This window comes from Amblyraja radiata, chromosome 17 (genome assembly GCF_010909765.2).
Source record: "Amblyraja radiata isolate CabotCenter1 chromosome 17, sAmbRad1.1.pri, whole genome shotgun sequence".
NCBI classification, from domain to species: Eukaryota; Metazoa; Chordata; class Chondrichthyes; order Rajiformes; family Rajidae; genus Amblyraja; species Amblyraja radiata.
Window position 1 is genome coordinate 29,690,037 of NC_045972.1, and position 27,671 is coordinate 29,717,707.

Consider the following 27,671-nt stretch of genomic DNA (forward strand, 5'->3'; position numbering starts at 1 on the left):
GGCTCTGCAGAGAGTAGTGCGTTCGGTCGAACGCTCTATGGGAACTACACTCGCCCCCCTGCAGGAACTATACATCAGAATGTGCAGATCCAGAGCCAGCAACATTATGGGGGACCACTACCACCCCAGCAACGGACTGTTCCAGCTGCTACGGTCTCCGCTGTCATGCTGTGAAAACAGAGAGGATGAGACGGAGTTTCTTCCCTCAGGCCATTAGGACTGTAAACTCTTATCTCACCAGGGACTAATTTACTGTACCAATTTACTGTTGTGCTGTGTCTTTTTTAAATTGCAGGGTTTTTTTCTAACACAAATACTGATTCTGATCTATTCTGTTCTGTAGTTTTTTGCACAATCCGCAAGCATTGCCACTTTCATTTCACTGCACATCTTGTATGTGTATGTGACAAATAAACTTGACTTGAATAATGCAATGAATTATTTAATTAAGAAAGAAAACTAAGCAGATATGTAGAAAGATCTTAGAAACGAAGATGGAATTTGGGTGGGGAGGAGCATGTAGAATGCTGGTAAAATTGTAATTGAAGATGTTTTGTAGATGTGTCGCATTAAAGAGGATTACAAAGAAGAGCGACTACCTGAGTCTAAAACAAACATACATTGAGTATACTGATGGAAGCTGGCTATATAATTCAAAGGGAATACTCTGCCAAAGGCAACAAGAACATTAGAGAAAGTGTGTGATATATTGCGTGTGAATACTGTGGAAAGAGGATAAGTTAATTGTCTAATATCTTTAATAATGGGGCTATGATTCAAAAACTTGCACATAAAATGACAATGGACAGTGTGGCTAATCGTGAGGAAGGTGGTGGAAAGATATCCGTGGATTGCTCAGGTTGGCAAGTAAATGACAGAAGAAAATCTGCCTAAAGAAGTGTGGGGCATTTTTAGAGAAAGCAAACAAAGCAATGGAATGCACAATACATGGTAGGATCTATTTATTTCATAACAGATAAACAAGGTGGATACATACACGTGAGATGCTAGCTCTTTATGGATAAGCAACAGAATGTAAGAGCACAGCTGTGATTCTAGAATTGCACAAAACACTATTTCACCCACAGTTGGAGTAACGCGTTAAGTTTGTATCACACCAAAGGCAGGATGTGGCATAACTGAGGGTACAGAAAGATTTGCAAAGGAGTTGCAAGGGCTAGAAAACAGAAGTTATGTGGCAGACTTGAGATGCTTTCCCTGGAATAAAGAAGAGCGAGGGAAAACTTGATTAAGGTGGATGAAATATGGCAGAGAGTAAAACCTATTTCCCTTGGGCGAGGTGAATAAAGTAGGGAAAAGATTCAACTTAAAGATTTAATGAGTAGAGATCGTCATTTTTTTTCAATATGGGAGTCTGTAGCAGACAGTCCAACTGAATGGTAGATCAGCAAGCCTCAACATATTTTAAAATGGATCAGTCTGCACACTTGTAGAGCCATAAATTATGAATATGTGGATCAAGAATGATGATGTTAGAAATATCCAAGCAGCTCCTATTTAGTCAGCATGAACATGGTGGGTTGCATAGCCTCCATCTGCTCTATAGTTGATGATTCTATAGTTGCTTAAGGAATTTTAGGTTGTGATGATATTTGAATAATTTGAATAATTTGTATCTTTAGAGTAATAGACCCGTTGGCCTACCCTCACCATAACCTTTGCCTTTCAGGACCAGCTGAGGGGCAGGGATGGTTGGTCTACAGGTAATTGAAACATCGAAACATAGAAAATAGATGCAGAAGTAGGTTATTCGTCGCTTAGACCAAGCACCATAATTCAATATGATCATGACTGATCATCCAAAATCAGTACCCCATTCTGGCTTTCTCCCCATATCCCTTGATTCCATTAGAGAATCGAGCAGCTGGGCTTGTAAACTCTGGAATTTATAAGGATGAGAGGGTATCTCATTGAAACATATAAGATTATTAAGGGTTTGGACACGCTAGAGGCAGGAAACATGTTCCCCATGTTGGGGGAGTTCAGAACGAGGGGCCACAGTTTAAGAGTAAGAGGTAAGGCATTTAGAACGGAGATGAGGAAACGCTTTTTCCACACAGAGAGTTGTAAGTCTGTGGAATTCTCTGCCTCAGAGGGCGGTGGAGGCCGGTTCGCTGGATACTTTCAAGAGAGATCTTGATAGGGTTCTTAAAAATAGCGGAATCAGGGTATATGGGGAGAAGGCTGGAACGGGGAACTGATTGTGGATGATCAGCCATGATCATATAGAATGGCGGTGCTGGCTCAAAAGGCCGAATGGCCTACTCCTGCACCTATTGTCTAGTGTCTATTCACTGAGAAAGCGCAACAAAAGTGCAAGTTTGCACCATAATTTTGTGTTACCTAAACAATTCAACAGCAGATAAATTTAATTGAAACACAGCAGAAGATTCTAATGAGGAAATCACCATGAAATCAACAGAAACCCCGAAGCACTATGATAGTTTGCATTAATCTGGAATTTACCCAATGTTGCAGTAATTGTAATGAGTCTCTCACCTTCGATTTCTTTATCTTCCAGAAATGTTGCAATGTTTTCTTCTCCACCATTTCGCAATAGTCCATGGATATTGTCAAGAGTAATGTCATCCTGGTACCCCTCACCAACCAAATTTATAATGGTGTCCTCATATTGGTTATTGAATATGGTAAGGAAGACTGTTCCTTCTAAACGTTGAATCATGGTTGGTTGGAATGCAACGTCAAATGTTACCTCTTCGCCACTGTTGAGGTTAATTGTGAGCATGCAACTTTCCCTTACTGTGTAAAAGTATAAAATTAGTTTTGTGGCCATAATAGTATTTTGTCAAAAAATGTCAACTGCTTTCTAATATATATATAATGCACTGAATTATGCATAACGTAATAGAATGGCTTAGAAGTACAGTGCACTAAGTATTAACTTTGGCTTCTTCCACAGTACCTCCCAAAGCTGCAGCATCTCCCACCAAGAACAACAAGGACAGCAGGTGCATGGGAAGATCCCCACTTCTAGGTACCCCTTCATGCTGCACACTAACACAATTTGGAAATACATTAGCAGTCCTTCAACGTTGCTGGCTCTAAATCCTGGAACACCCTGCCCCACAGAACTGTAGGAGTACCGTCACCAGAAGGACTGCAGTCACTCGAGATGGTGGCTCACCAGCAATAAATGCTGGCCTTGCCAGTAAAACACAAATTGTGGGAAATGTATTTAAAAAAACAAAGATAATCCAGTCGAGGACTTGTTGTCACTGATATTTGTGCCAATGGGAAATAAATTGGTTTGCCTCTTTGGAAGCTGCAGGTAAAATCAATGCAAAGACAGCACAATTGACTGAAAAATAGTAACAGCAGTGGAAAATTGGTGGTGAGGTGGCCTGTAAATTTATCCAGCAGCTCTGAGCATCTTTAAATCTAGTTACCATAAGGAATCTTAGAAGAGCAGGAAACTGGGCTTTCAAACAGAATGATTACTGCCAATACTCACTGGCTTCTTGCTCGGTGAGTCCTGCCTTCAATATCAGTGTCATTAGTTGGAGGAAGTTCCTTGGCAATAATTTATCTTTTCTACTGTGCGCAGGGTTGGAGTTTGGAGGTCCCGGTAATGTTGCTTACAGTGACAGTGCATGAGGAAAATAAAATGACCTGTTGAAAAAGTGGCTTCCTGACTTCTAATTTTATATATTCAAGGGATGGGGATGTCAATGGTAAAGTGAATGTTTATTATCTATAATGAGGGAGTTTCCAGGCCATTTGAGTGGATTGGGAAATACTAACCATCTTGGTGGTCTCACGTCACACTTGGCTTGAGAAGATAAGGATGGCAGATTTGTTCTTTGAATAACATTGAGTTGTTCTAGCAGTCTGATAATTTACTTGTCTCTGTTCTGACAGTAGCTTTCATTTTAGAGTTGTTTAATTCCACAAATTTGGATCCACCACCCCCAACCCCACCCACCCCACCCCACCACCCCCCACTGGCACATGGGAATCCAACTCATCTGATCAATACTCAAGGTTCTACAGACCATGAATCATCATGCTGAAAATGAATTCATAGCCAAGAATGAAGTACAGACCTATTTGGAGTGTTCAGAATCCTCAAAATAATGTAATTGCAGTTTCCAATATTAATAATTATGCCAGGCAAATATGTACAATATTAATACGACAACTGGTTAACATCCTAAACAACACGCATCAAAGTTGTAAAACAATCTTCTCCAACTAAACCACCACCATCTCCCATTAAAACAAAATCCCACCTGAAACTAATGAAGACAAATTCTAAACCAATTAGAAACCCCCCTCCCCCCCACCACCCAAATTAACAATAACCTCAGCCAGCCAACCGCTGTGGCTATGCACCCATTGCCAGTACATCCAGGGTCAAGGCAGCCACTGTGCATCTACTCCCAGTACATCTAGGAAACATTCATTCCCATAATGCAAAGAACAAACCTATATCTAATCGCATATCTAATGGTCAACTCAGCCAAAAGTTCATCAATTAAACCTGAACCTATCTAAACTCAATCACGGCCCAAACTGAAATAAACACTTACGACCCATTTATAATCAGTGCCCATCCCATAAGAGCGAGAGGCAGACCATGGTCCCATAAGAAACTCCCAACCTAATTTGAATCCTCAACAAACCCATGCAACAGGAATACAAAGCACCCACTCAGAATAAACTCATAACTAAACCGGAATATCTTCTGAATGGAAACTGACCTAACTGGGGATGCATATTTAACCAGACCACAGTACATCACAGAAGTAATTAGAACACTGTCACAACTCACACAGATAATTATGCCTATGTAAACCATTCACTTCCCAACTTCATTATCTGTACTTCATGGCACAGGTGGGCAACTACAGACTTCCAGAACTACCATGACTGTTACTTCACCCAGAATTCTATTTCATTCTCCAATTTCTCAGTGTCCAGCTCATCTATTCTGATGAATTCATCTAATGCACCAGTGCGTCTCAGAAATCTCACTTTTTCCCTCAGTCGTGGTTTTACTTCCATCATAGTTGACAAGCGTGTTTGTTTCATTTCCTGTTCTCACCCAGAACACAAATCCATTCCTCGTCCTCAGTGCCCATCCAGCCAGTCTCTCCATTCAATGGATATATCTTGGCAGGACACATTGTCTCCCCCTCTCTACTTTCAATTCCCTGAGGAAGCTTCAACTGAAGAGGGGTCCAATCTTTTATCTGCACCAACACTCCCTTTCTCATGGTATCCACCCAATGCATTACCCGCCCTCTTACCTCCTCCCTCTCTCCAAGAGCCCAAATTATACTTTGAGATGAAATATGGATTTCTTTATCTCGTTTCCAGTTTTGTGTGGTTTATCACTCACAGTGTGGTCTCCCCTACACTGGGGGGGATCAAAAACATATTGGGTGACCACTTTGCATGCAGTCCACAATGATGACCCTGAACTTCCAAGCGCCTGTCATTTAAAGTTCTCCATTCCACTCTCACTCTGACCTCTCAGACTTGCCTCACACACAGCTCCAGTTAAGTTAATTGAGGAACAGCACCATTGCTTGTCGGTGACATAATGGAACTATCAAGAACTTAACAGTAAATCAGACAGTTTCAGTTAATCAGCTATACTAGTTTTGTATCTCATATATATTTTTGTCCTTTGGTCGTTTGGTATTTCAGATCTCTATTTACGCGTCTTTCAGATGTGCCTCTTTCATTCAATAATGTTTCAGCCTGCTCCATCCTTTATAGTTATCATGCAATCTCTCTCTCTTTGTATCTCATCCCAGACACTTTTCCTTCTGTCTTCCCCTCTCTGCAACTCAAGAAAAGTTTGATTTCCATTTTTATCTAATTCTAGATTTCCACCAGCTTCAGTTTTATTGATATTTTTATTGTTTGACTTTATTGTTAGATTCTGGTTGTTACCTCTGCTTGGGTCCTTTTCTTTGATGTAATGGTCTTTAGGATAGAGACATACAGTACCAATACATTGCTTGAGAGAAAATACTCCATGCTCATCAGAAAGATTGATCGATACCTGTCATGAAAAACACCCAGCACACAGTTTATTTGAGTATGATCGACAAACCAAGAGATATACACATGCTTGGACATTTTTAAATGTCCTCCCTCCATCGTTTTCTGAGAAAACAAATTAGCCAACAGGTATCAATAGAAGGTACACAAAAATGCTGGAAAAACTCAGCGGGTGCAGCAGCATCTATGGAGCGAAGGAAATAGGCAAAGTTTCGGCCCGAAACCTTGCCTATTTCCTTCGCTCCATAGATGCTGCTGCACCCGCTGAGTTTCTCCAGCATTTTTGTGTACCTTCGATTTTCCAGCATCTGCAGTTCCTTCTTAAACAGGTATCAATAGAATGTCTAATAATAAAAGTAGTATAAAGGTTTTGCAAATGAATAGCAAGGCATGCTGTTTCTTATAGAGGCACAAATCAATTAAAATTGCACAAATATTTTTGTTCAAAATGCATATATCACAAAATGTAGTGCCAGCCAAATATTGAAAATCAAAGTTAAATTTCATTGAGGGATGAGAAATATCTGGCCAATGTCTACATTTCTTCTTCATTTTGTTCATGCATAAAATGAGGAAGAGATGTACGCAGAAACTCTCTTGTCTTTGACAAGCATTCAAAGAGTGTGCACTCCTTGGTTCAAAACTTTTAAATTCTGACATTTAACATTACAAATTAATAATAGATTCCCCGAGTTCTCTTAGTTTGAGTCTACACTTTTTCAGAGCCTCAGCAAATCCCCACTAACTTCTCAATGGTCTTCCCATTCATAATTAATGATGGACAGTTCCCCAAATTAATTGCTTAAAAACTAAATGTCCCTCACTTCAACTTCCACTGAATTATAATAACAAAATCCTGAACTTCTTTATCCATGATTATTTACTATGACCCATTAAATAATAGATATAATGCAAGGCAACAACTTCAGTCTGAAGAAGGGTCTCGACCCGAAACATCACCCATTTCTTCTCTTCAAAGATGTTATCCGTACCACTATTCCTGTATTTTGTGTCTAGCAACAACTTACAATGTATCTTTGCAATGCTGTATCCAAGTTAGATTCACAGTTTTTGAAACGTTATCTTGATCACCAAAGAGTGTCTTTCAAACACAGGTTGTCTCCAAACAGCCTCTTCAGACTGCCTTGCACGACTGCTAAGTATAATAATTCTCTGTAGGGTTTGGGGCAACTGTGCCAAGTGTCTGGATATTGTTAACTGTACTCATCTCCATAAATTTGGATATCATGAGTTTCGAGGGAGCAGCAATGTACTTGTCACAATGCCATCATCCCATCTCAAGGTGCCCCATCCATGCAGCTTTTTCTATTCCACGCATAAAATATCGTGATTCTCCATTAGAAGGATTATTAATTCTAGCTTGCATGGATGAATGCACATACTTTGCACAACGACCACAGCTGTTGTAATAAACTGTGTTTTCACCAAACCATCTGTTGCAGGAGATAGACATAAAGATCATTGTCACACATTGACTGATCCACTAAATTGGATGGATTGGCATATGGACATTAGCTAGTACAGTTGTCTTGAGGTTACTTTTATGCCTTTACCCTCCAGCCTCAGATGCATTCTGATATCAGGGGAAGATTATCACATATCATTGAATCAAACTCCAATTAATACGATTGAGGAATGTGTTAGGTTCCAAACTAAATCAACCTCAACGATAGCCACTTATCTATGACCCCGATTATACTTTGCCACTCCAGGTAGACAAAATCTACTCATGAAATTGTGCATCTGCTTAAAAATAAGGCATTGCCTATGATAGGACACAGTTGATGTAACTTTTTTACTGGAATGTTTGCGAGTCAGTTGAACATAGGGTAGTGAAAGCAGAGCCTTCGAATATTAAAAAAGAGGTGGATAGGTTTTTGATAAGGGTGTGAAAAGTGGCCACGGATAGGATGGAATGCAGATTTGAGTTTTGCAATCAGATCAGCAATCATTTTATTAAATGCCGGAGTGGCCTGTAAGGCTGAGGGGCTTACTCCTGCTCTTAATTCTCATCTTCATAAAAGCGTACAATAGGGCTCATCCAGATTGTAAACTGTGCCTAAAAGGTAGAACTCTTAAAAAGTCTGCCATTATATTACTTCAAGCAACATTGGCAGTGGTTTGCAGAAGAGTGAATTAAAATCCTGTTGGCAGGATCAAACCCAGGTCTCTGGTGCTGTTAGGCAGCAACTATATCGGTGCGCCACCTTATTCTTCCAGCTATCTTCAACTATTATTTAACCTTCAATTCTACCTTCAATCTAAGGACAACATTTTCATACTGCTGGTCACCGAGAGGCAACCCACAGATCAATTCTTTGACATTGGTGTTAAGACTGAGGCGATTAACATCAGCGCCTGATTCTGTTCAATAATTAAACTATTTTGTAGAAAATAACCAAGCAAATGTGAGGTACATTGAAAACAGTAGACATATTTCTGTGTCAATACTAATGTGCTTTACCATTGAATATTCAATCGGGGAGTTCACTATTTACCTGTGCAGGTAAGGTACCATCATTTTTCAGGACAATAGGTAGCTTCTCTGTTTGACCCAACAGTAAACGTGAGTATATAAGCAAAGGATGTCCCATCGTATTACGCAGAAGAGGCCGAAGGATATTAATCCTTGGCAGGTTGCCATCCCCAACAATATCAAACGCCAGCGATTTGCTCTTCGGTAAACTACAAAAGAAGGATGGTAAGAGGATGCAATTTTTCAATTGGAAAATACATTCAGATTTCTCTTTTTTTTACTCTCTTTAATATCATAATTTTTTGGGGGAAGTGGGTGGGGAGGGGAAAGGAGGTGAGAGGAGGGGAAGGGAGGGGAGAAGATGGGAGAGGATGTGAGGAGAAGGGAGAGGGGAGAAGATAAGAGGGGAGGATGGGAGAGGATGTGAGGAGAAGGGAGAGGGGAGAAGATAAGAGGGGAGAAGATAAGAGGGGAGGAGAGAGGGGAGAGGAGGAGAGAGGAGAGAGGGGAGAGGGAGAGGGACGAGGGAGAGGGGAGAGGGGAGAGGGGAGAGGGGAGAGGGGAGAGGGGAGAGGGGAGAGGGGAGAGGGAGAGGGGAGAGGGGAGAGGGGAGAGGGGAGAGGGGAGAGGGAGAGGGGAGAGGGGAGAGGGGAGAGGGGAGAGGGGAGAGGGGAGAGGGGAGAGGGGAGAGGGGAGAGGGGAGAGGGGAGAGGGGAGAGGGGAGAGGGGAGAGGGGAGAGGGGAGAGGGGAGAGGGGAGAGGGGAGAGGGGAGAGGGGAGAGGGGAGAGGGGAGAGGGGAGGGGAGGGGAGGGGAGGGGAGGGTAGGGTCAGACTTGCTTTGTTTCCCTTTGCAGTCTTTAGAAAGACTGGGCTGCCGGGACAAGCGCCACACTGCCAGCGTATCCTTTTTGAAGTCAAGACTGAGCTATCGGGACAAGCCCAAGACCCTCACGTCCTGCTCACCTACCCAAAGACAACAAGGGACTGTGAGTCCCACATGAGGAACAAATACTTTTTTTGCCAGGGAAAGCCTGAGATTGCTAGTGAGTCCAAGACTGGACCATCGGGATATGCCCGGGATTGCCAGTTTCTTCTCGTCACTGTCGGGCTCAGTATAAATAAGCAGTTTCATGTGACTTCACCTTACCACGGTGTAGTCATTATCAACCAGGCATCTTTGCTGACGCCACACTATGTAATTTCTGTTCAATTATGGCATACCCAGATGTTGCTTCCACAATAGCTTCAAATAGACACTGATAAGTCTGCATTGTTGGAGGAGTGAACCTGACCACTACAAATTTATGACCATAACTGGGGACGTTCAGTCGGGTAGGCTCCACTTCAAAAATATCAACAATCCGAGCTGCTATCTGCAAACAAAAACAAAACATTTTGGTCTTCAAATTGTCATAAATAAAATGTATTATAAATATTAAATGAACTGCTGCAACTCTAAACATTGGAGCTAAAGACCTCGCGGCTGGGACTATTTTGCCAGGGACATAGGCAGCTGAGGGGTGACTTTATGGAGGTTCAGAAAATCATGAGGGCATAAATAAGGTCAGAGACCTTTTCCCAGGGTAGTGAAATCCAAAACTAGACGGTATAGCTTCAAGGTGAGAGGGGCGAAAAGAGTTAAGAGGGACCCAAAGAGCAGGTTTTTCTATACAGGAAGGTGAGTATATGGAATGAAGGGAGCGAAGCAGAAGAGTGGAAACTATAGACCTGTTAGCCTGACTTCAGTGGTCAGTAAGATTTGAGAGCCCATTATCAAGGATGAGGTTTCTGAGTACATAGAAGCTCATGATAAAACAGGCCGAAGTTGGAATGGTTTTTGTGAAAGGAAGATCTTGTCTGCCGAACCTGATGGAATTCTTTGAGGAAGTAAATAGCATGATAGATAAAGGATAGTCAGTGGATGTGGTTAATCTGGATTTTCAGAAGACCTTTGATAAGGTGCTGCACGTGAGGCAGAAGGCAAAGAGTGGCAATAAAGGGGCCTTTTTCTGGTTGGCTGCCAGTAACTTGGCGTTCTGCAGGGGTCGCTACTCTTCACGTTGTGTATCAATGATTTGGATAAGGGAATCGAAGGCTTTGTGGCCAAGTTTGCAGATGATACGAAGATAGGTGGAGGGGCAGGTAGTGGAGAGAAAGCCAGGAGTCTGCAGAAGGATATGGACAGGATGGGGGAGTGGGAAAAGAAGTGGCAGATGGAATACAAGATAGCAAAGTGTGGAGTCATGCATTTTGGTAGTAGGAATAAAGGCGTAGACTATTTTCCAAATGGGGAGAGCATTCCAAAATCCGAGGTGCAAAGGGACTTGCGAGTACTGGTGCAGGATTCACAAAAAGTTAATTTGCAAGTCAAATTTGTAGCAAGGAAGGTGAACGCAATGCTGGCATTTATTTTGAAAGGGATAGAATATAAAATCAGGGATGCAATGCTGAGTCTTTATAAGGCATTGGCCAAACTGCATCTGGAGTACTGTGAGTAGATGTGGGCACCTGTATCTGAGGAAGGATCTGCTGGTGTTGGAGAGTCCAGAGGAGGTTTACCACAAAGATCCCAGGAATGATTGGGTGAACATATGATGAGCATTTGACGGCACTGGGTCTGTACTCACTGATGATTAGAAGATTAGTGAGGGAGGACCATTGAAACTTACCAAATATCGAAAGGCCAGGATAGTGGATGTGGAGAGGATGTTTCCATTAGTGGGAGAGTTTAGGACCAGAGGCCATAGCCTCAGTATAAAAAGACACATCTTTGGGAAGGAGATGAGGAGGAATTTCTCTTGTCAGAGGGTGGTAAATCTGTGGAATTTATTGCCACAGAAGATTGTGGAGGCCAAGCCAGTGGATATTTTTAAGGTGGAGTTTGATAGATTCTTGATTAGCACAGGTGTTAGGGATTATGGGGAGAAGGCAAGAGAATGGGGTTGAGAGGGAAAGATACATCAGACATGATTGAATGGCAAAGTGGATTTGGTGGGCCAATTGGCCCAATTCTGCTCCTATAACATGAACATAGAGTCATAGTCAAACAGTGTGGAAACAGGCCCATTGGCCCAACTTACCCACTCCGGCCAACATGTTCCAGCTACACTAGTCCCACCTGCCTGTGGCCCATATCCCTCTAAACCTATCCTATCCATGTACATGTCTAATTGTTCCTTTAATGTGGCAATAGTCCCTACCTCAACTACCTCCTCTGGCGGCTCGTTCCAAACCTTTGTGTGAAACATTTACCTCTCATATTCCTGTTAAATGTTTTCCCCTTCACCTTAAACCTATGTGTTCCGGTCCTCGATTCCCCTACTCTGGGCAAGAGGCTCTGTGCATCTACCCAATCTATTCCTCTCATGATTTTATACACCTCTATAACATCTCTATAAGAATATTTTCTGTGTAAAGGACAGTGAAGCTTACAGTGAGAAAATCTTACTCTCCAATAAGTACATTACTTTTGGTAAGTCACAATCACTACTTTTGGTAAGTCTTTACCTTGTTAGATATTGGCTTGACGGACACCACTACATCCGCGTTGACTTTGCCTACGTTGATGATCCTGAAACGGGCTTCAGCCTGATCTCCAACATAAACGTTATGGAAGAGAAATTTCTTTTCATCCTCTATGTAGATTCCACTGGTCTCCACGGTCTGCAAGCATTGGTGAAGATTGATGTTTTGGCAAATGAAATGTTCCTCAAAGATGGAAGGAATGTCATCCACCACAATATCTAGATAAGCAAATGCAACTGATTACACATGATGAAAGAAAAATCCCCAAGGTTTTGCATAGGGTAAGAATGACAACAAAAATCTCCTCAGGAATGGGGTGGTTAAACCTAATGTTTGCATTGTTCAAGACCAATATCCTTCTCTCAGTAGACATTTCTACACTGAAGTTCAAGCCAGAAAATCATCGGACCTGTCTGAGAGGTAAGGCCCAAGCAAATTCAATCCAACTTTTTTTCAAATGGGATAAGATCATCGCCAATCCTTCTATTACAGAACATACTCCAGTAAATTGCATATTTTTGTGGTCTGTAATCTGCTAGACATTTCACAAAATTGTTAGAAAATATAAAGATTATTTGGTACAAACTAGAAAGTGGCATTGAAAAAGAGGCAATCTGATCAAGAGAGACAGGCAGAAAGGGGAGGGGCTGAATAGTGCAGACGACGGTGCAGAGATACACGAGAGGGGACATAGGAATGGATGCAGTAATAGTGGACCATGTGGTCTAGGATTCCATTAGATAGTAAACTGTTATCATAGGTTTGTCACATGGATGGATCAAATGCTTCTTCAGACTAATGGAGTCTGATGTGCCTCCAGTTTTGTGATTGACCCTGCATTATCTCAAAGGCCAATGTATTCTAACTAAATTTCAGAGCCTGGAAATGAACTTATGATGCATACTAAACAGTTTTCTCTAAAAGTAGCAATATTTTCAACACATTGTATTTTTAGCTACCTTGAATTGAAAGCAAACATTCCACTTGCCTCTGTAACTTCACTTGCACACATCCAGCAGAAGGCAGAATGACAGAGATGGAGCAGCCTTATCCCACATAATTACTACTGGATTCCAGGACAATGAACATCAGTGAGTAGGTATGTTGCAAAGCCTACCTGAAGCGTCGCTGAATGTCTGCTGCTGAGGTTGTGCGCGATTTTGGCGCCGTTTAGAGGGGGCGGGTTTAAAACGCGATTTTCTCTAAGCTGTTCCAATCGAAAATGTTCAGCCTAGTTAATTATTAACGAAAAATCGCTGGAAGACCCCGTCGCAAAAGCTATTATTAGGTTTAAAGGCCTTGAATAATAGTTATAGTAGTTTAAAAATCAATCTTTAAACCCGCGACCGTCAGCAACCGCAGGGTCTCATAAAGAAAATAGCAGAAGGTAGGTTGTATATTTTTACATTCAAAAGGGCTTCTAAAGATCCCTTTATACAAAATTTAATATTGCGAGTAGCTCAATTTGGGCCCACTATATCGCGCAGTATTTTTCTCGGCATTTGAGGCACAAATCTACCGCAATGTGAACGTTCTAAACCAGCGCGTTCCACAGGGACCCACTGGAAAGCTGATTAAAATGGGCATTTATTTACAGCAATTGAACACTGAATTCCTTCCATTTGGCCTATAAATTAATGTAAATGAGATTTAAAAATCATGTTTTATTGTGAATTATTTGTGAATATTATTTGGACATTTAGGCTATTTAAAAATGTTAATCATTTATTAAGAAATGGATAGATGTTTAGATCTAGTAATTGAAGTCTGAAATTAGCTACAATTAGGTAACTAACTAATTATATGCTTTAATTTCAGGTCATCCAAGTAAGATTATTTTATATTTGTTTCAGAATGCTTCAATCTATGATAACTGAAAATTTCATTCAGTTCTCTTAATTTTTAAGAAAGTTATGGGCTTTTGACTGTTCACGATCACAACTTTTTTGTTATGTCCATAGAAAATCAATAGGGAACAAGATGCTCATTTCCGAGTATGAAAATGGCCATAACTTTTTAAATACTTGAGATATGAAAGTGAATTAGATGTCAAATTAAACTTATTTTTATGCTTTATCTGATGGGATAAATTACAGACTTGATTTTTAAAATCTCAAAATTTTGTAACATTGCTACAGTGAGACCCAATCACAGAAACTGCAACATACCCATCTCCAGCATAGAAAACAAACACTGGATTTTTAATTCAGACTTAGCTGGTATTTAATTGCGCATCTTTAATTGTCCCTGAGAAGGTGGTAGTGACCTGTGCTGTGAATTGGTGCATATCTTCAGAGGTGGGGCTACCACAATGTTGTTCAGAAGATAGTTACAGAATTTTGACCGAGTGACAGTGGCCTTAGTGATATATTTCCAGTTCAGTATGATGAGTGGCTTGGAGGGTAACATCAAGATGAAGGTGTTCCCCTGTCCTTGTCCTTACAGCTGGTAGAGGTGGTGAGTTTGGAAGTGCTGTCTTAGTAAGTTTCACATACAAGGAATTTGCCTTGGTGCTCTGCCCACAAGTAACAACATGACATACAGTGAGTCTTGGTGGGTTGCTGTAGGGCACTCTGTAGATGGTACAAATTGCTGCATCAGTTGCAGAGTGAGTGAATTGTTATGGAAGAGGTGTCTATCAAATGGGCTGCTACATCCTATATGGTGTTGAGCTCCTTGAGTGTTGTTGAAGCACCACTCATCCAGGCAAATGGAGAGTATTCCAATTCACCCCTGACAAGCCTTATAGATTGTGATGAATATCAACAAAGTTCATGGGGCCAGGGTAGGAAGCTCAGTATTTTAAAGGCTCCCAAACAAATTCACCAATCTCTCTCATCAGAATCTGTTCCCAACACTCTCTGATCATTCAGTCTGGGATCTGTGTGTGTCTCGGTTTTTCTTCATCCGCCACAGGTTCCATGGTCTTGGCTACCAAAGACCTTAGCTTTCAAATTCTCTCCCAACACAACTCAATCACTTTCACCCTCACCAAGGCACTGTTCAAAAGACATCTTTAAATTTTTTTTGGCCTTAGTCAACGTCTCTCCTTACCAGCTTAAACGACCAATGTCATTTGATTTCATAAATGCTAGATTTATTTATAATTTGTGACTGAGCTTTGGTCTGTTTGAACATACTTGGTGCGCAACATTCGATGATCATCCAGTATGGGATACCAGTTGGATTGTCTTTCGGGTCCCGGTCAATAACATCAATGTTCAAGACCTCTTCATGCCTCCCGATCTGGTCTCCAGAGCTTTCCACTGTGATGACCAATTGTCCTCCAGGAGGCACCATTCCGTAACCAGGGAAAATTGTGAATATTCCAATAGTCAAACGTGCCTGCATGGAAGACAGCAGAGAAACGGAAACTAAAGCACACAACTGACTCAGAACAACATGGCACAGTTCATCACAGGGATATGATAATCACTTACAGGTTCAGTTGCAATACCATCTCCAGCATCTATTAAGAACGTGCTGAGCCATAATCTTAAAGATAGATGAGAAAGATTTAAAGGTGACCTGAGGGCACGTTTTTCCCCACAGAGGTTATTGGGAATATGGATCGAGCTGCCAGAGAAAGTGTCAGAGGTGGCTACAATTGTAATGTTTAATAAACAGATGGACAGGTACAGGGATAGGATAAGTTTGGAAGGGGAGGGACCAAATGCAGGCAAATGGTACTAGTTCAGGAACGTATCTTGGTCAGCATGTAGGAGTTAGGCTGAATGGTCTTTTATAACTTAAACCAGTGCAGGACATTTGGGGTGAAGTTCCTTTCACAAAACAATTGGGCACAGAAAGTAATAATTTCAGTCATTGACAATGAATAAAGGATGATGTGCTTCCTTGTAGAGCTGCTGAACAAATGTATTCACATACAGCTCATAACACATAGCACATATACTGCAACAGCTCAGGGTGACAGAGTGCGTAGGTGTAGCAATATTAGCAAGAGGAGGAGAAGTAGAGCATACCTACTCAACCATTTAATAACATCATGGCTGATCTGGTCTTCAAGCTCAGTTCCATTATCTTGTCAGATCTCCTGTATCCTAGATTCCTTCACTGTACAAAAATCTATACATCCATAATAACCCTGAATATATTTAACGATTTGTCATTATTATCTCTCTGGGGAAGAGAATTCCAAAGATTCACAACCCTTTGATGAAAAAAAAACCACATCCGGTCCTGAAAAAAATAACTCCTTATCTAAAGTGTTTGTCGGAGTTCTATCTTCTGGGAGCTTGAAAGACCAGATGTCCAAACTTAAGAACAAGTTCCTCCCACTGCTATCAGTCATTTTAACCAATTACCTCTGTTCAACCCCCTGCCCAGAGGTGCTGCCTCTATTCATTTGTTCATTCCATTTATGCACTGTCATATTATTTTGCACTACTTCACGAGTATAATCTTTGCACCATTCTGGTGCTTTGCTGTTGCATTTATTGTCGTATCTCTCATTACTGTGTATATGATTTACTCTGTGAGCTTCATGAGAACAAGGAATTTCAATGCACTCTTTATGACAATAGACTAATGTGAATCTGAATACAAATCTGAGTTCTCGATCCATCAAGCAGGGAAACATTCTAAAAACATCTACCCCATCAAGCTCTCTCAATATATCATGCTTCACTTCACATTCCTTGCAACTATGGAGAGCATATTCTGCTCAATCTGTTCCATAAAATACCCCTCTCATCAGAATATAGAATTGTACAGAAGAGGAATGGGCCCTTTGGCTCAGGGTGCTTGTGCCACACATGATGCCAAGTTAAACTAATTTCATCTGCTTCTACATGATCCATACCCCACTATCCCTTGCACTTCAATGTACCTATCTAAAAGCACCACTATTGTATGTGCCTCCACCACCAACCCTGGCAATGCGTTCCAGTCTCCCACAACTCTCTGTGTTAAAGACTTGCCCCACACATCTCCATTAAACTTTCCTCCTCTCATCTTATAGCTATGGTATTGGATATTTCCACCCTGGGCAAAAGGTTCTGACATTGTATGGGAATTTAGTGAAGTTGATCATCAGGAATCCAGAAACCATCCGAGCTGTGGAAAACTAAACATGTACTCTAACTCGCTGCAACTGCCTGTGATAGAGGCTCCTCAGCACGATTGTACAAGGCTCAATTATGCTGCAACCAAGTCCTTTATTTACTTTCTTATCCCCCTCCATCTTATCTTCAGCATGAAGCCTGCTTCTTGCTCCCATGGTGCAATTCCCCCCCAAACAGCTGGTAAGAAACCACTTCCTGATCCTGATGCCAACTGTCATTGTCAGTGGTTATACCTTTCTTCCATCCTGTTAAGTGCTGTTCAACTATTATACCCTGATGTGTTTAACCATGAAAGCCCAACTGGCAAAAAACATGAACTGTTCTTGTTTGCTTCCAGGCTACCACCTGCCCTGTTGAATTTCAGCATTCTGTTATCATGCCAAGATCAGGAACATTGCACGTCTCAAGTTCAATTAACGGAAAACACTCTCCCACCACCCGGCAATTAGATCTTCTGCACAGGGCGCCCGGCTCACCTGAGGCGTTTGCTCTTTCTGCTTAGGAGCTCCATTGGATCTCATGGAGCTCGATCTGTCCTGAGACTTTGCAAGTTTGGAGCTAGTGACACTGTGAAACCCAGAAAAAAAGTTAACTGAAGAGGTTTGCAACATACCAAGTTATCCTGAATTGCAACACAACATAAATTAATTCTACACCTTGATCTTGTACCAGTACCATTAATTTTACTCTTACTGCTCTTTCCCTATGGCCAAACAACCATATTCCTCTCAACATTATCCCCATCTCTTTCAAAAGTTGTGTAGGAAGCAACTGAAGATGCTGGTTTACACCGAAGATAGACACAAAATGCTGGAGTAACTCAGCGGGACAGGGAGCATCTCTGGACAGAAGGAATGGGTGACATTTTGGTCAAGACGTTTCTTCAGACTGAGAGTCAGGGGAAAGAGGCACGAGAGATATAGACAGCGATAGAGAGCAAAATAAAACATGGAAATAAAAGATACTGTATGCAAAAAAGTAACGATGATCAAGGAAGCAGCCCATTGTTAGCTGTGGGTGAAAACGAGATATACATAGACAATGAAACTCACCAGCAAGCCAGTGAAACTAGTACAACGACTAGGGTGGGGGAGGGATGGAAAGAGAGGGGATGCAAGGGTAACTTGAAGTTAGAGTATTCATATCGTTGGGTTGTAAGTTGCCTAAATGAAATATGAGGTACTGTTCCTCCAAGGCAGGGTGGAAAGAAGTGTAGTCTAGATAGTTGTGAGATTTAATAGGTTTATAATAGACATCAGTCGATAGTCTATCTCTTGTGATGGAGATGGTGAGATCAAGAAAGTGGAAGGAGGTGTTGTCCAGTAGATGTTCCAAGTGAATTTGAGTGCAGGATGGAAATTAGTTGTCAAGTCAGTGAAGCCAATGAGTTCTGCTTGTGTGCAGGAGACTGCACCAATGTAGTCATCATTGTAGCTGAGATAGAGTTCTAGGATAGGGCCAGTGTACGCCTGAAATAGGGATTGTTTGACGTATCCTACAAAGAGGCTATGCCTGGGTTTTGGAGGAAGTGGGAGGAGTCGGAGGAGAATTTGTTGAGAGTAAGAACCAGTTCTGCTAGGCAAAGGAGAGTGTTGGTAGAGGAAAATTGGCTGGTTCTGTGGTAGAGGAAGAAATGGAGGGCTTTGGCTGTGGTCAAAGAAGAAACAGAGGACTGTTATTGAAGCCTTTATAGACAGTGTTCCCAAATCGTATCAACTCTTTTCTTTCCTAACACCATCTCCAGTTCTCCTACCAGTTCCCTGAAATCGGGTGAGTGAAATACACAGCTCGTGGACAGAAGCAGTATTTTGGCATGGACCAGTTTGGCTAGATGGTTTGTTTACACACTGTGCATTCTAAGCAATTTTAAACAGGCAATATGAGGAGAAAATATGTAGGACATGAAATCAAATTTTCTCTCTCCCAATACTAGAAATGTGGTGTAAACTGACAGTTATAGGTTTTGGTAATGTGTTCTGGGAAGCTAGATGGAATACATTAATGCTCCTAATTTGACAATAACTCGAGTTCATTTGACAACTCTACAGAGAGGTAGCAGAATGGCTATCGCAGGAATCAGAGAAATATCACACTGGTATGGATGACAGGAGCTTTTGGAGTTAAGGCACAGAAGATGGAGAACTCCTATCTGTGCAAAGTCATTTATGTGGTAGGAATTGGAGCATACCACTAATAATAAAAGCAGAACTCACTCCAATGGCAGTAGACAAGACACTGCTCCTGCTTTGTGCCCAGTGGTCTGTTAAGCATAAAATCAGAAGCATTTTGCATGACAGAACAGAACTGTGCATTCTGAACTTCTGGTTGGTGGATGGTGAACATTTCTGGTTGGTGGATGGTTCCTCATACCTGAGGGTAGAGCAACAACCAATCTTGTGGAGGAAGTCAGCAGGTTAAGCAGTGTCTTTGAGAGGTGGGGAGGGGAAGGAACTGTTCACGCTTCGGGTCAAAATCTTGCATCAGTAACTAAAGTAAAGCATAGACTTTGTCCCCAGAAATCCATCCTTCTGGCCAGTGCACAAAATGACCCCAAATTTAGGTTTCTTTGCAACTCCTCAGCTAACGCCAAGACGTGGGAGTTACTGGAGAGTGACTAGGGGTGGGATATCCGAGCCAGGATCCTCCTCTCCAAATCCAGGGGCATTAAAAGCTGTTATGATATCGCAAGGGTGAGAATTTCTCACTGGATCCTGGAAGAAATCGTAAACAGAGCAAAGACTGATGGAACTGAAAGCACCTCCACCAAATTGTAGTCGAGGAATAATCGGAAGGGACTTTCCATACCTCTTCTTTCCCTGGTGTGACGCCATGATGGGCATTTTAAAAATGAAGTACTTGAACTCAAATTCGCCCGTGTTTTCAAGAGTGAAGGTGCGGTTCCTTCGGGCACCAACCAGCACAGTGCCAAAGTTGAGCTCCCTGGCAGGCAGCATCCGATATGTACTGAAGACAGCACGGACGGAGATTTTCACTGGAATGCTGGCAATGACCTCTCCTCCTTCAGCCATGGTGGGTTCAATCACCTGTAGTCATAAAGAGAAGATAATGTATTGATGGTCCAAACAAACATCCCTCATTCAGTTAGTTTTATAGACCACTGACTGTATAAATCCAAATGAAATCCAGCCAAGAGGTATGAAGATTCCCTTAAAACAGAGAGTAAAATTAACAGCAAGGTGACAAACCCGGAGGAGCTTCAGCATATCTTGTTCAATGAAATACCTGCAAAAGTGGGCAGTACCAATCATTATACAGCATGGCTGGACAGATGTGAAGCTCTTCAGTTCTATCTATGGTCCCAAGCGTAAATTGATAGCAACCAAGGCCAAACTACTCGGCACTGGAGGTATTTGGAAAGGGAGGGCAAAAGATTGCGCACCTGGTCATTTTCTGGTGATCAGGTTCAGGGTTCCTGAATTCATAGAATAACACATTAATCTATGACTCTTACATAATTCATAGATTTTTTTATTATATGATCTTCAATTCAACCTGCTCCTTCTGATCATGCGGCATGGTGGCGCAGCGGTAGGGGGCGGCACTGTGAACAGCGGTAGAGTTGCTGCCTAACTGCGCTAGGTTTGATCCTGACCATGGGTGCTGTCTGTGCAGAGTTTGTACGTTCTCCCCGTGACCTGCCTGGGTTTTCTCCAAGATCTTCGGTTTCCTCCCACACTCCAAAGATGTACAGGTTTGTAGGATCAATTGGCTTGCTAAAATGTAAATTGTCCCTAGTGTGTGTAGGATCATGTTAAAATGTGGGGATCGCTGGTCGGCACGGACTCGGAGGGCAGAAGGACCTGTTTCTGCGCAGTAACTCTAAAACTAAAAACTAAAAACTAAAACGCCAACCAACACTAATTCCATCAGCCTGCTTTTGGCCCACATCCCTTCAAATATTTCCCTATCCACATACCTGACCAAATGTCTTTTAAACATTATAATTGTACCCGCCTCTCAAACTCCATTTGGCAGCTTGTTCCATATACCCATCACCCTCTCTGTGAAAAAAAACATGCACCCTGGGTCCTCTTTAAATCTTTCCCCTCAACTTAGATCTATGTCCTCTAGTTTTAGACTCTCCTATTCTGGAAAAACACTGTGAACCTTATCTATGCGGCCATAAGTTTATAAACCTCTATAACATTACTCCTCAGCCTCCTTCACTCCAGGAAATAAGGGCCAACCTTTCTAATTGCTTGTTATATCTCAAGCCATCCAGTCCTAGCAACATGTAGATATTTCTGCACCCTATCTATCCTATGTCTATGATTTGCAGCAGTTGCGAGAGGTAAAGAAAACCACCAATGTATAGGTGTTACCCTACTACACAGGAACAGGCTCTAAATATTGACTTTTTTTTACTCTTGCGATATCTTCTCCAAGTCGGATGAAGTGTGTAGGAAGGAACTGCAGATGCTGATTTAAACCGAAGATAGACACAAAATGTTGGAGTAAATCAGCGGGTCAGACAGCATCTCTGGAGAAAAGGAATAGGTGACGTTTCGGGTCGAGACCCTTCTTCAGACTGAGTCAAGGGAAAGGGAAACGAGAGATATAGACAGTGATGTAGATAGATATAGAACAAATTAATTAAAGGTATGCAAAAAAGTAATGATGATAAAGGAAACACGCCATTGTTACCTGTATGCTAGGTGAGAATGAGTGCAGACAATGAGGCTCCACAAGGCGACTTTGAAGCAAGTTGTACCAGCTTCAAAGTCTTGCACTTTGGAAAGTCAAATATAAGGGGAAAGTTTAGGTTATTTGCAGGACCCTGAACAGCATTGATGTACATATGGATCATGGGGTGTAAGTCCGTAGCTCACGGAAAGTAGTAACACAAGTAGGGAGAGTGGTAAAAAGGGATATGGAATGCTTGCATTTGTCAGTCAGGGCATTGAGTATTAGTCAGGTAGTCATGATACAGTTATATAAGACTTTGGTTGGGCCACATTTAGATTACTGTGTGTAAGTTTTTTTTGTCCCATTACAGGAAAAATGTGGAGACATTGCAGAGGGTGCAGAAGATGTTTACCAAAATGCCACCCTGGGTTAGAGAGTATTGGAATGGCTGAAAAAAACGTGAAATGGTTTGTTTGGAGAGTTGGAGACTGAGGGGAGACCTGTTAGAAGTTTACAAAATTATGAGAAGCATAGATAGGGAAGATAGTCAGAGCCTTTACCCTAGGGTAAATATCAAATACAAGAGGATATAGCTTGAAGGTGAGAGGGAAGGAAGTTTAAAAATGTGCGGGGCAAGTTTTTTTTACACAGTGAGTGGAGCATGCCTGTAACACCTCGCCAGAGGTGGTGGAGGAAGTAGATAAGACAGTGGCATTTAAGAGTGATTTAGATAAGTATAAGGGAATGGAGGGATACGGATCACATGCAGGCAGAAGGGAATAGGTTAATTTGGCATTTTATTCAGAGATATTGGGGGCCGAAGGAGCTGTTCCTGTCATGTGCTGTTCTATGTTCTTAATACCAGGTAAAGATGGGAGAAAATATATTGGGTAATGAGTAGTATGTGTTATATCAAGTTATTGTCAACTGATATGAGTTGGGAAAAATTGTGCAAAAAATTGGGTAATATTCAAAGAGCAAAAAATAAATCAGCATATTTTAATTTGCATGTTACCTGGACACCTGCTTGATTGGAAAATGCAGCTAGCAAAAAGACTGAAATACAAGGAATGGGAATTACCTGGAAACTTTTCAAAGCCTGTAGAAATATTTGATCTAACCTGGCAGCGTAGAATAGGCTCATCCTTGATGTGTGTGCTTATGCTGCTGCGGAAAATTATGTAGATATGACTGGCACGATCATTCGGAGCCAGAGACCCTTTATTCGGCTGAATGTTGAATAGAGAATTCACATCTGGCATGTCGCGTTTTGTGGATTGGAGTTGAAATCTGGCAAGAAAAAATTTAACTTTTACAAGCTTGAACAAAGTGACATAAAAATGTAAGCGGAATGTAATTTTATGAATTCACAGTAATGCATCCAGAGGACATATCTCCTCACCCATCTGTTTAGTGGGACTGTTCCCTCTGTGATTCTCGTGTTCACTCCCAATTCCACGAATATTCATTCCATTTTTCACAGCTGCTTCCCATCCTACCACAGGAGTTGGCCCTTGCTAACCATCAACACCAATTTACACTAATTCTACTTTGATCCTATTTTTTATTCCTTCTATGTTTCTTTTTTTATAATAAAAACAAACTTTATTCAAGTAAAAAAATATGTGCAATACAGGAACTGTGCGAACAATTCTTCTGATATTATCGGCTATACATTGTGTTTACACAAATTACACAATTTTACCCCACACCCTTGCCACTTATGTGGTCCTCTGGCATGAACTCCCTTCCCATATTTGAGGGGCATCTCCACCACACCCTGCTCCCCAATGACCAGCATCAGAAGGACCCTAGACTGTTGCCCTCCCCCACAGAGCCTTGGCTGCGCCAAGCTTCAGCGCGTCCCTCAGCACGTACTCCTGCAGTCTGGAGCGGGCCAGTTGGCAACATTCCCTGACAGACTCTGCTGGGAGGACAACAACGTTCGGGCAGACCAAAGGGTGTCTTTCACCGAGTTGACGATCTTACAGCAGCACTTGATGTCTGTCTCTGAATGCGTCCCTGGAAACAGTCCGTAAATCATAGTATCCTCTCTTATGGAGCTGTTTGGAATAAATCGTGACAGGGACCCTTGCAAACTTCGCCAGACACTCTTTGCAAATCCACAGTAAGGATAAATTATAGTGGCTAAATAACCTAGAAACCCCTCCACCTTTGGGATGTGGCAGGCAGAGGTCACAGGGAGAATGTGCAAACTGCACGTAGACAATGGCAGATGTTAGGATTGAAATCACGTCCCGGGCAAACAAAAATGTTGGAGGAACTCAGCAGGCTAGGCAACATCTACGGAGGGAATGACAGATTATGTTATCAGTCGTGTTCCTTCTTCAGACTGAATGCGAAGGTTTTTTGTGCATATGACAATAAACTTGACTGGACTTAAAAATAGAAAATGCTGGAAACACTCAGCAGGTCAGAAAGATTCATAGATAGAGGAATGGAGTTAACATTCAGGTTCTGGTCTTCAACTTAAAACACTGTTTTTCTCTCTCAGATGCCTAAGTAGCTGGGTGCTTCATGCATTTAATGTTTTTATTTCAGAATTCCATCATCTGGAGATTTTTGATTTCAAATACAACATCCCTTTTTGGCAAATCCGAGGGAAGCAACTCTGCTTTTTGATCTATAATTTATCATCAGACTACTTGAGGAGAAACAGAAAAAAGTACCTGTATGCAATCTCATATTTTCCTTTGTTCTTCAACGTGATAGTCTGTTTCACGGTATCGATAACTTTAATGATACCAAAATCAATCCCGCCATCTGCACCTTTATTGCAGAATCAAGAATAAGATGTTAATATATATATATCTTCAACATAACCGCTGCAGCAATGGAAATGTACGTGGAGCGGAGGAAGCTGGTGAGGAGTTGGTTTAATAGTGCATGGTGTCCTCTGGCCGATACATTACAAACTATAACGTGTGGCTGAGTCTGGATTCCAGCTGGACGGAAGACTGAAGGTAGACATAGACACAAAGTAACTCAGCGGGACAGGCAGCATTTCTGGAAAGAAGGAACGGATGACGTTTCGGGTCGAGACCCTTCAGACTGAATGAGTAAGTGTTGCAGGATAATCAAACCGATGATTTGGGGATCAACCCACAGGGGCAACCCTGAGCTTGCCGTTGCCGCCACTTTAATTTTCCACCCCACTTGTGTGTAAGCGCCTGTTCCTCTATATCCTGTCTGGTATCGTAGATTGTGAAAATCGTTATTGTTATGATTAGTGTTGCCTTGAAGTCTATGTTCAAGATAAATAATGGAGACTTCACTATGTATCATGGTTCTATTTTAATAGTTCCAACTATTATATGGCTTCTACAGGCTGCTCTTTCTGCATCTGTTCCTGCACTTTCCAGATCACATGTCCTTAAAAGTTGGTCATGCACTTAAATTTGTATGTCACAACCCAGTTTCAATTGTAACAGTATAACAATTCTTAAAGAAATACAGCAGGCTCCTGATCAGCTGGCCAAGTGGGCTGAGGAATGGCTAAATGGAGTTTAATGCAAATAAGGTCAGGAGCTTTTTTGTGAACGGTAGGGCCCTGGGGAGTGTTATAGAGCAGAGGGATCTTGGAGTACAGGTAGACAAAAATGCTGGAGAAACTCAGTGGGTGAGGCAACATCTATGGAGCGAAGGAATAGGTGAAATTTTGGGTCGAGACCCTTCTTCAGACTGATGTGAGGGTGGGGGGGGGGGGGGCGGGAAGTAGAAAGGAAGAGGCGGAGACAGTGGGCTGAGGGAGAGCTGGGAAGGGGAGGGGAATGAGGGAGAAAGCAAGGACTGAAATTGGAGAAGTCAATGTTCATACCGCTGCCCAAGCGAAATATGAGGTGCTGCTCCTCCAATTTGCGGTGGGACTCACTCTGGCCATGGAGGAGGCCCAGGACAGAATGGTCGGATTTGCAATGGGAGGGGGAGTTGAAGTGCTGAGCCACCAGGAGATCAGGTTGGTTAATGCGAACTGAGCGGATGTGTTGGGCAAAGCGATCGCCAAGCCTGCGCTTGGTCTCACCGATGTAGAGCAGTTGACACCTAAAACAGCGGATGCACTAGATGAAGTTGGAGGAGGTGCAGGTGAACCTCTGCCTCACGTGGAAAGACTGCTTGGGTCCTTGGATAGAGTCGAGGGGGGAGGTAAAGCAACAAGTGTAGCGTTTCCTGCAGTTGCAAGTGAAAGTACCAGGCAAGGGGGTGGTTTGGGTGGGAAGGGATGAATTGACCAGGGAGTTATGGAGGGAGCGGTCTCTGCGGAAAGCCGAAAGTGGAGGAGATGGTTAGATGTGGCCAGTAACTCCTTGGACAATTCATCCCTTCCTACTCAAACCACCCCCTCTCCTGGTACTTTCCCTTGTAACCGGGCTGGGCTTGTATACTTTAGAAGGATGAGAGGAGATCTTATTGAAACATGTAAGATTATTAAGGGTTTGGACACACTAGAGGCAGGAAACATGTTCCCGATGTTGGGGCAGTCGAGAACCGGGGACCACAGTTTAAGAATAAGGGGTAAGCCATTTGGAACGGAGATGAGGAACAACTTTTTCACACACAGAGTTGTGAGTCTGTGGAATTCCCTGTCTCCAAGGGGGTGGTGGAGGCTGGTTCTCTGGATGCTTTCAAAAGATAGCTAGACAGAGTTCTTAAAGATAGCGGAGTCAAGGGATATGGGAAGAAGGCAGGAACAGGGTACTGATTGTGGATGATTAGCAATAATCACATTGAATGGCAGTGCTGGCTCGAGGGGCCAAATGGCCTACTCCAGCATCTTTGTCTATTGATGCAAACCTTGGAGTTCTCCACCTGAGAGTTTGTTGAGTGCTCAGTCATTGACGGTGAGTAGATCTTTGTATAGTTAGGGGCTGAAGATAAATCATCGAGTGGGTAAGTGGATGAGATATACAGTTTATCCGGATCTTATGCAAAGAGCCAGCTCTTGCTTCAATTTTTTACCGTTACTATTGTCTTTCCTGACATGAGCTCATTCTGTGAATCAGCACTGCAGCAATAGCAACCTTACCTTTAGGGAAACTGATGTCCAGAGCCACATCATAAGCTTCTGCAAGGACCAGTATGTTTTCCGTTTGAACAATGCCGAGAATGTTATCTGCATCATAGACCTCAGGAGAGGGCAAGCAAAATGATAACATGAAAACATAAACACACACTTGATATCCACTGATTGGACCAGATGGTGAATGCTAGTTGAGGACTAATTAAGCATGATCTAATTATATGTTATACTCTTGTTGCTACACGGCATTCATTAACTTCAACAAAGCACTCTCATTACAAGAGAAGACACAGAGTGCTGGAGTAATTCAGTGGCTCAGGCAGCATCTTAGCAGAACATCAATATTTCAAGTCAGGACGCTTCTTCAGCTGAAAAAGCCTCCCATCCTGAAATGTTGGCCATCCGTGTTCTCCCGTGATGCTGCCAGACCTGCTGAGCTACTCCAGCATTCTATGTCTTCTTTTCTAAATCAGAAACTGCAGCTTCTTGTTTCTACTTCTCTGATTACAAGTCCTCTTTGCATTATCAGCATCTGACTTACAATACCTCATTTCCTACAAACATTTGGGAGACCAGCGGGATGGATGAGAATAGAATTACCAGTTGCTGCAGGCACCTTCTGCCGGGTGGGAAATGGAGCATTTGTGTGTGTTCTTTCCACAGACCCATGCTTTCAACCTCAATTATCAGAGGCTAGGTCAAGCTGAATAGAGCTGAGAGAGCTGAGCAGACTCACTCGCTCACTCACTGAGTCAGGGAGGTTGGCTGGCGATCATTCTTCCCATGCCTGCTAGCTCACCCATCACAGCTGTTTCCGTGATCCTT

At 42.3% G+C, this 27,671-nt stretch overlaps 1 protein-coding gene across 1 annotated transcript in view; it reads right to left on the reverse strand.

Annotated features, from left to right (window-relative positions):
- LOC116982984 (hydrocephalus-inducing protein homolog) overlaps positions 1 to 27,671 on the reverse strand; it is a 204,439-nt gene that overhangs the window by 102,023 nt on the left and 74,745 nt on the right. Inside the window, exons 27-37 of the mRNA XM_033036517.1 lie at positions 26,853 to 26,952; positions 24,499 to 24,598; positions 22,930 to 23,098; positions 19,967 to 20,205; positions 17,638 to 17,728; positions 15,218 to 15,422; positions 12,060 to 12,295; positions 9,774 to 9,925; positions 8,574 to 8,760; positions 5,944 to 6,055; positions 2,521 to 2,781 (exon numbers count right to left, since the gene is read on the reverse strand). Of these exons, the coding sequence (XP_032892408.1) occupies positions 2,521 to 2,781; positions 5,944 to 6,055; positions 8,574 to 8,760; positions 9,774 to 9,925; positions 12,060 to 12,295; positions 15,218 to 15,422; positions 17,638 to 17,728; positions 19,967 to 20,205; positions 22,930 to 23,098; positions 24,499 to 24,598; positions 26,853 to 26,952 (1,852 nt within the window). The remainder of the gene's footprint in view (positions 1 to 2,520; positions 2,782 to 5,943; positions 6,056 to 8,573; positions 8,761 to 9,773; positions 9,926 to 12,059; positions 12,296 to 15,217; positions 15,423 to 17,637; positions 17,729 to 19,966; positions 20,206 to 22,929; positions 23,099 to 24,498; positions 24,599 to 26,852; positions 26,953 to 27,671) is intronic.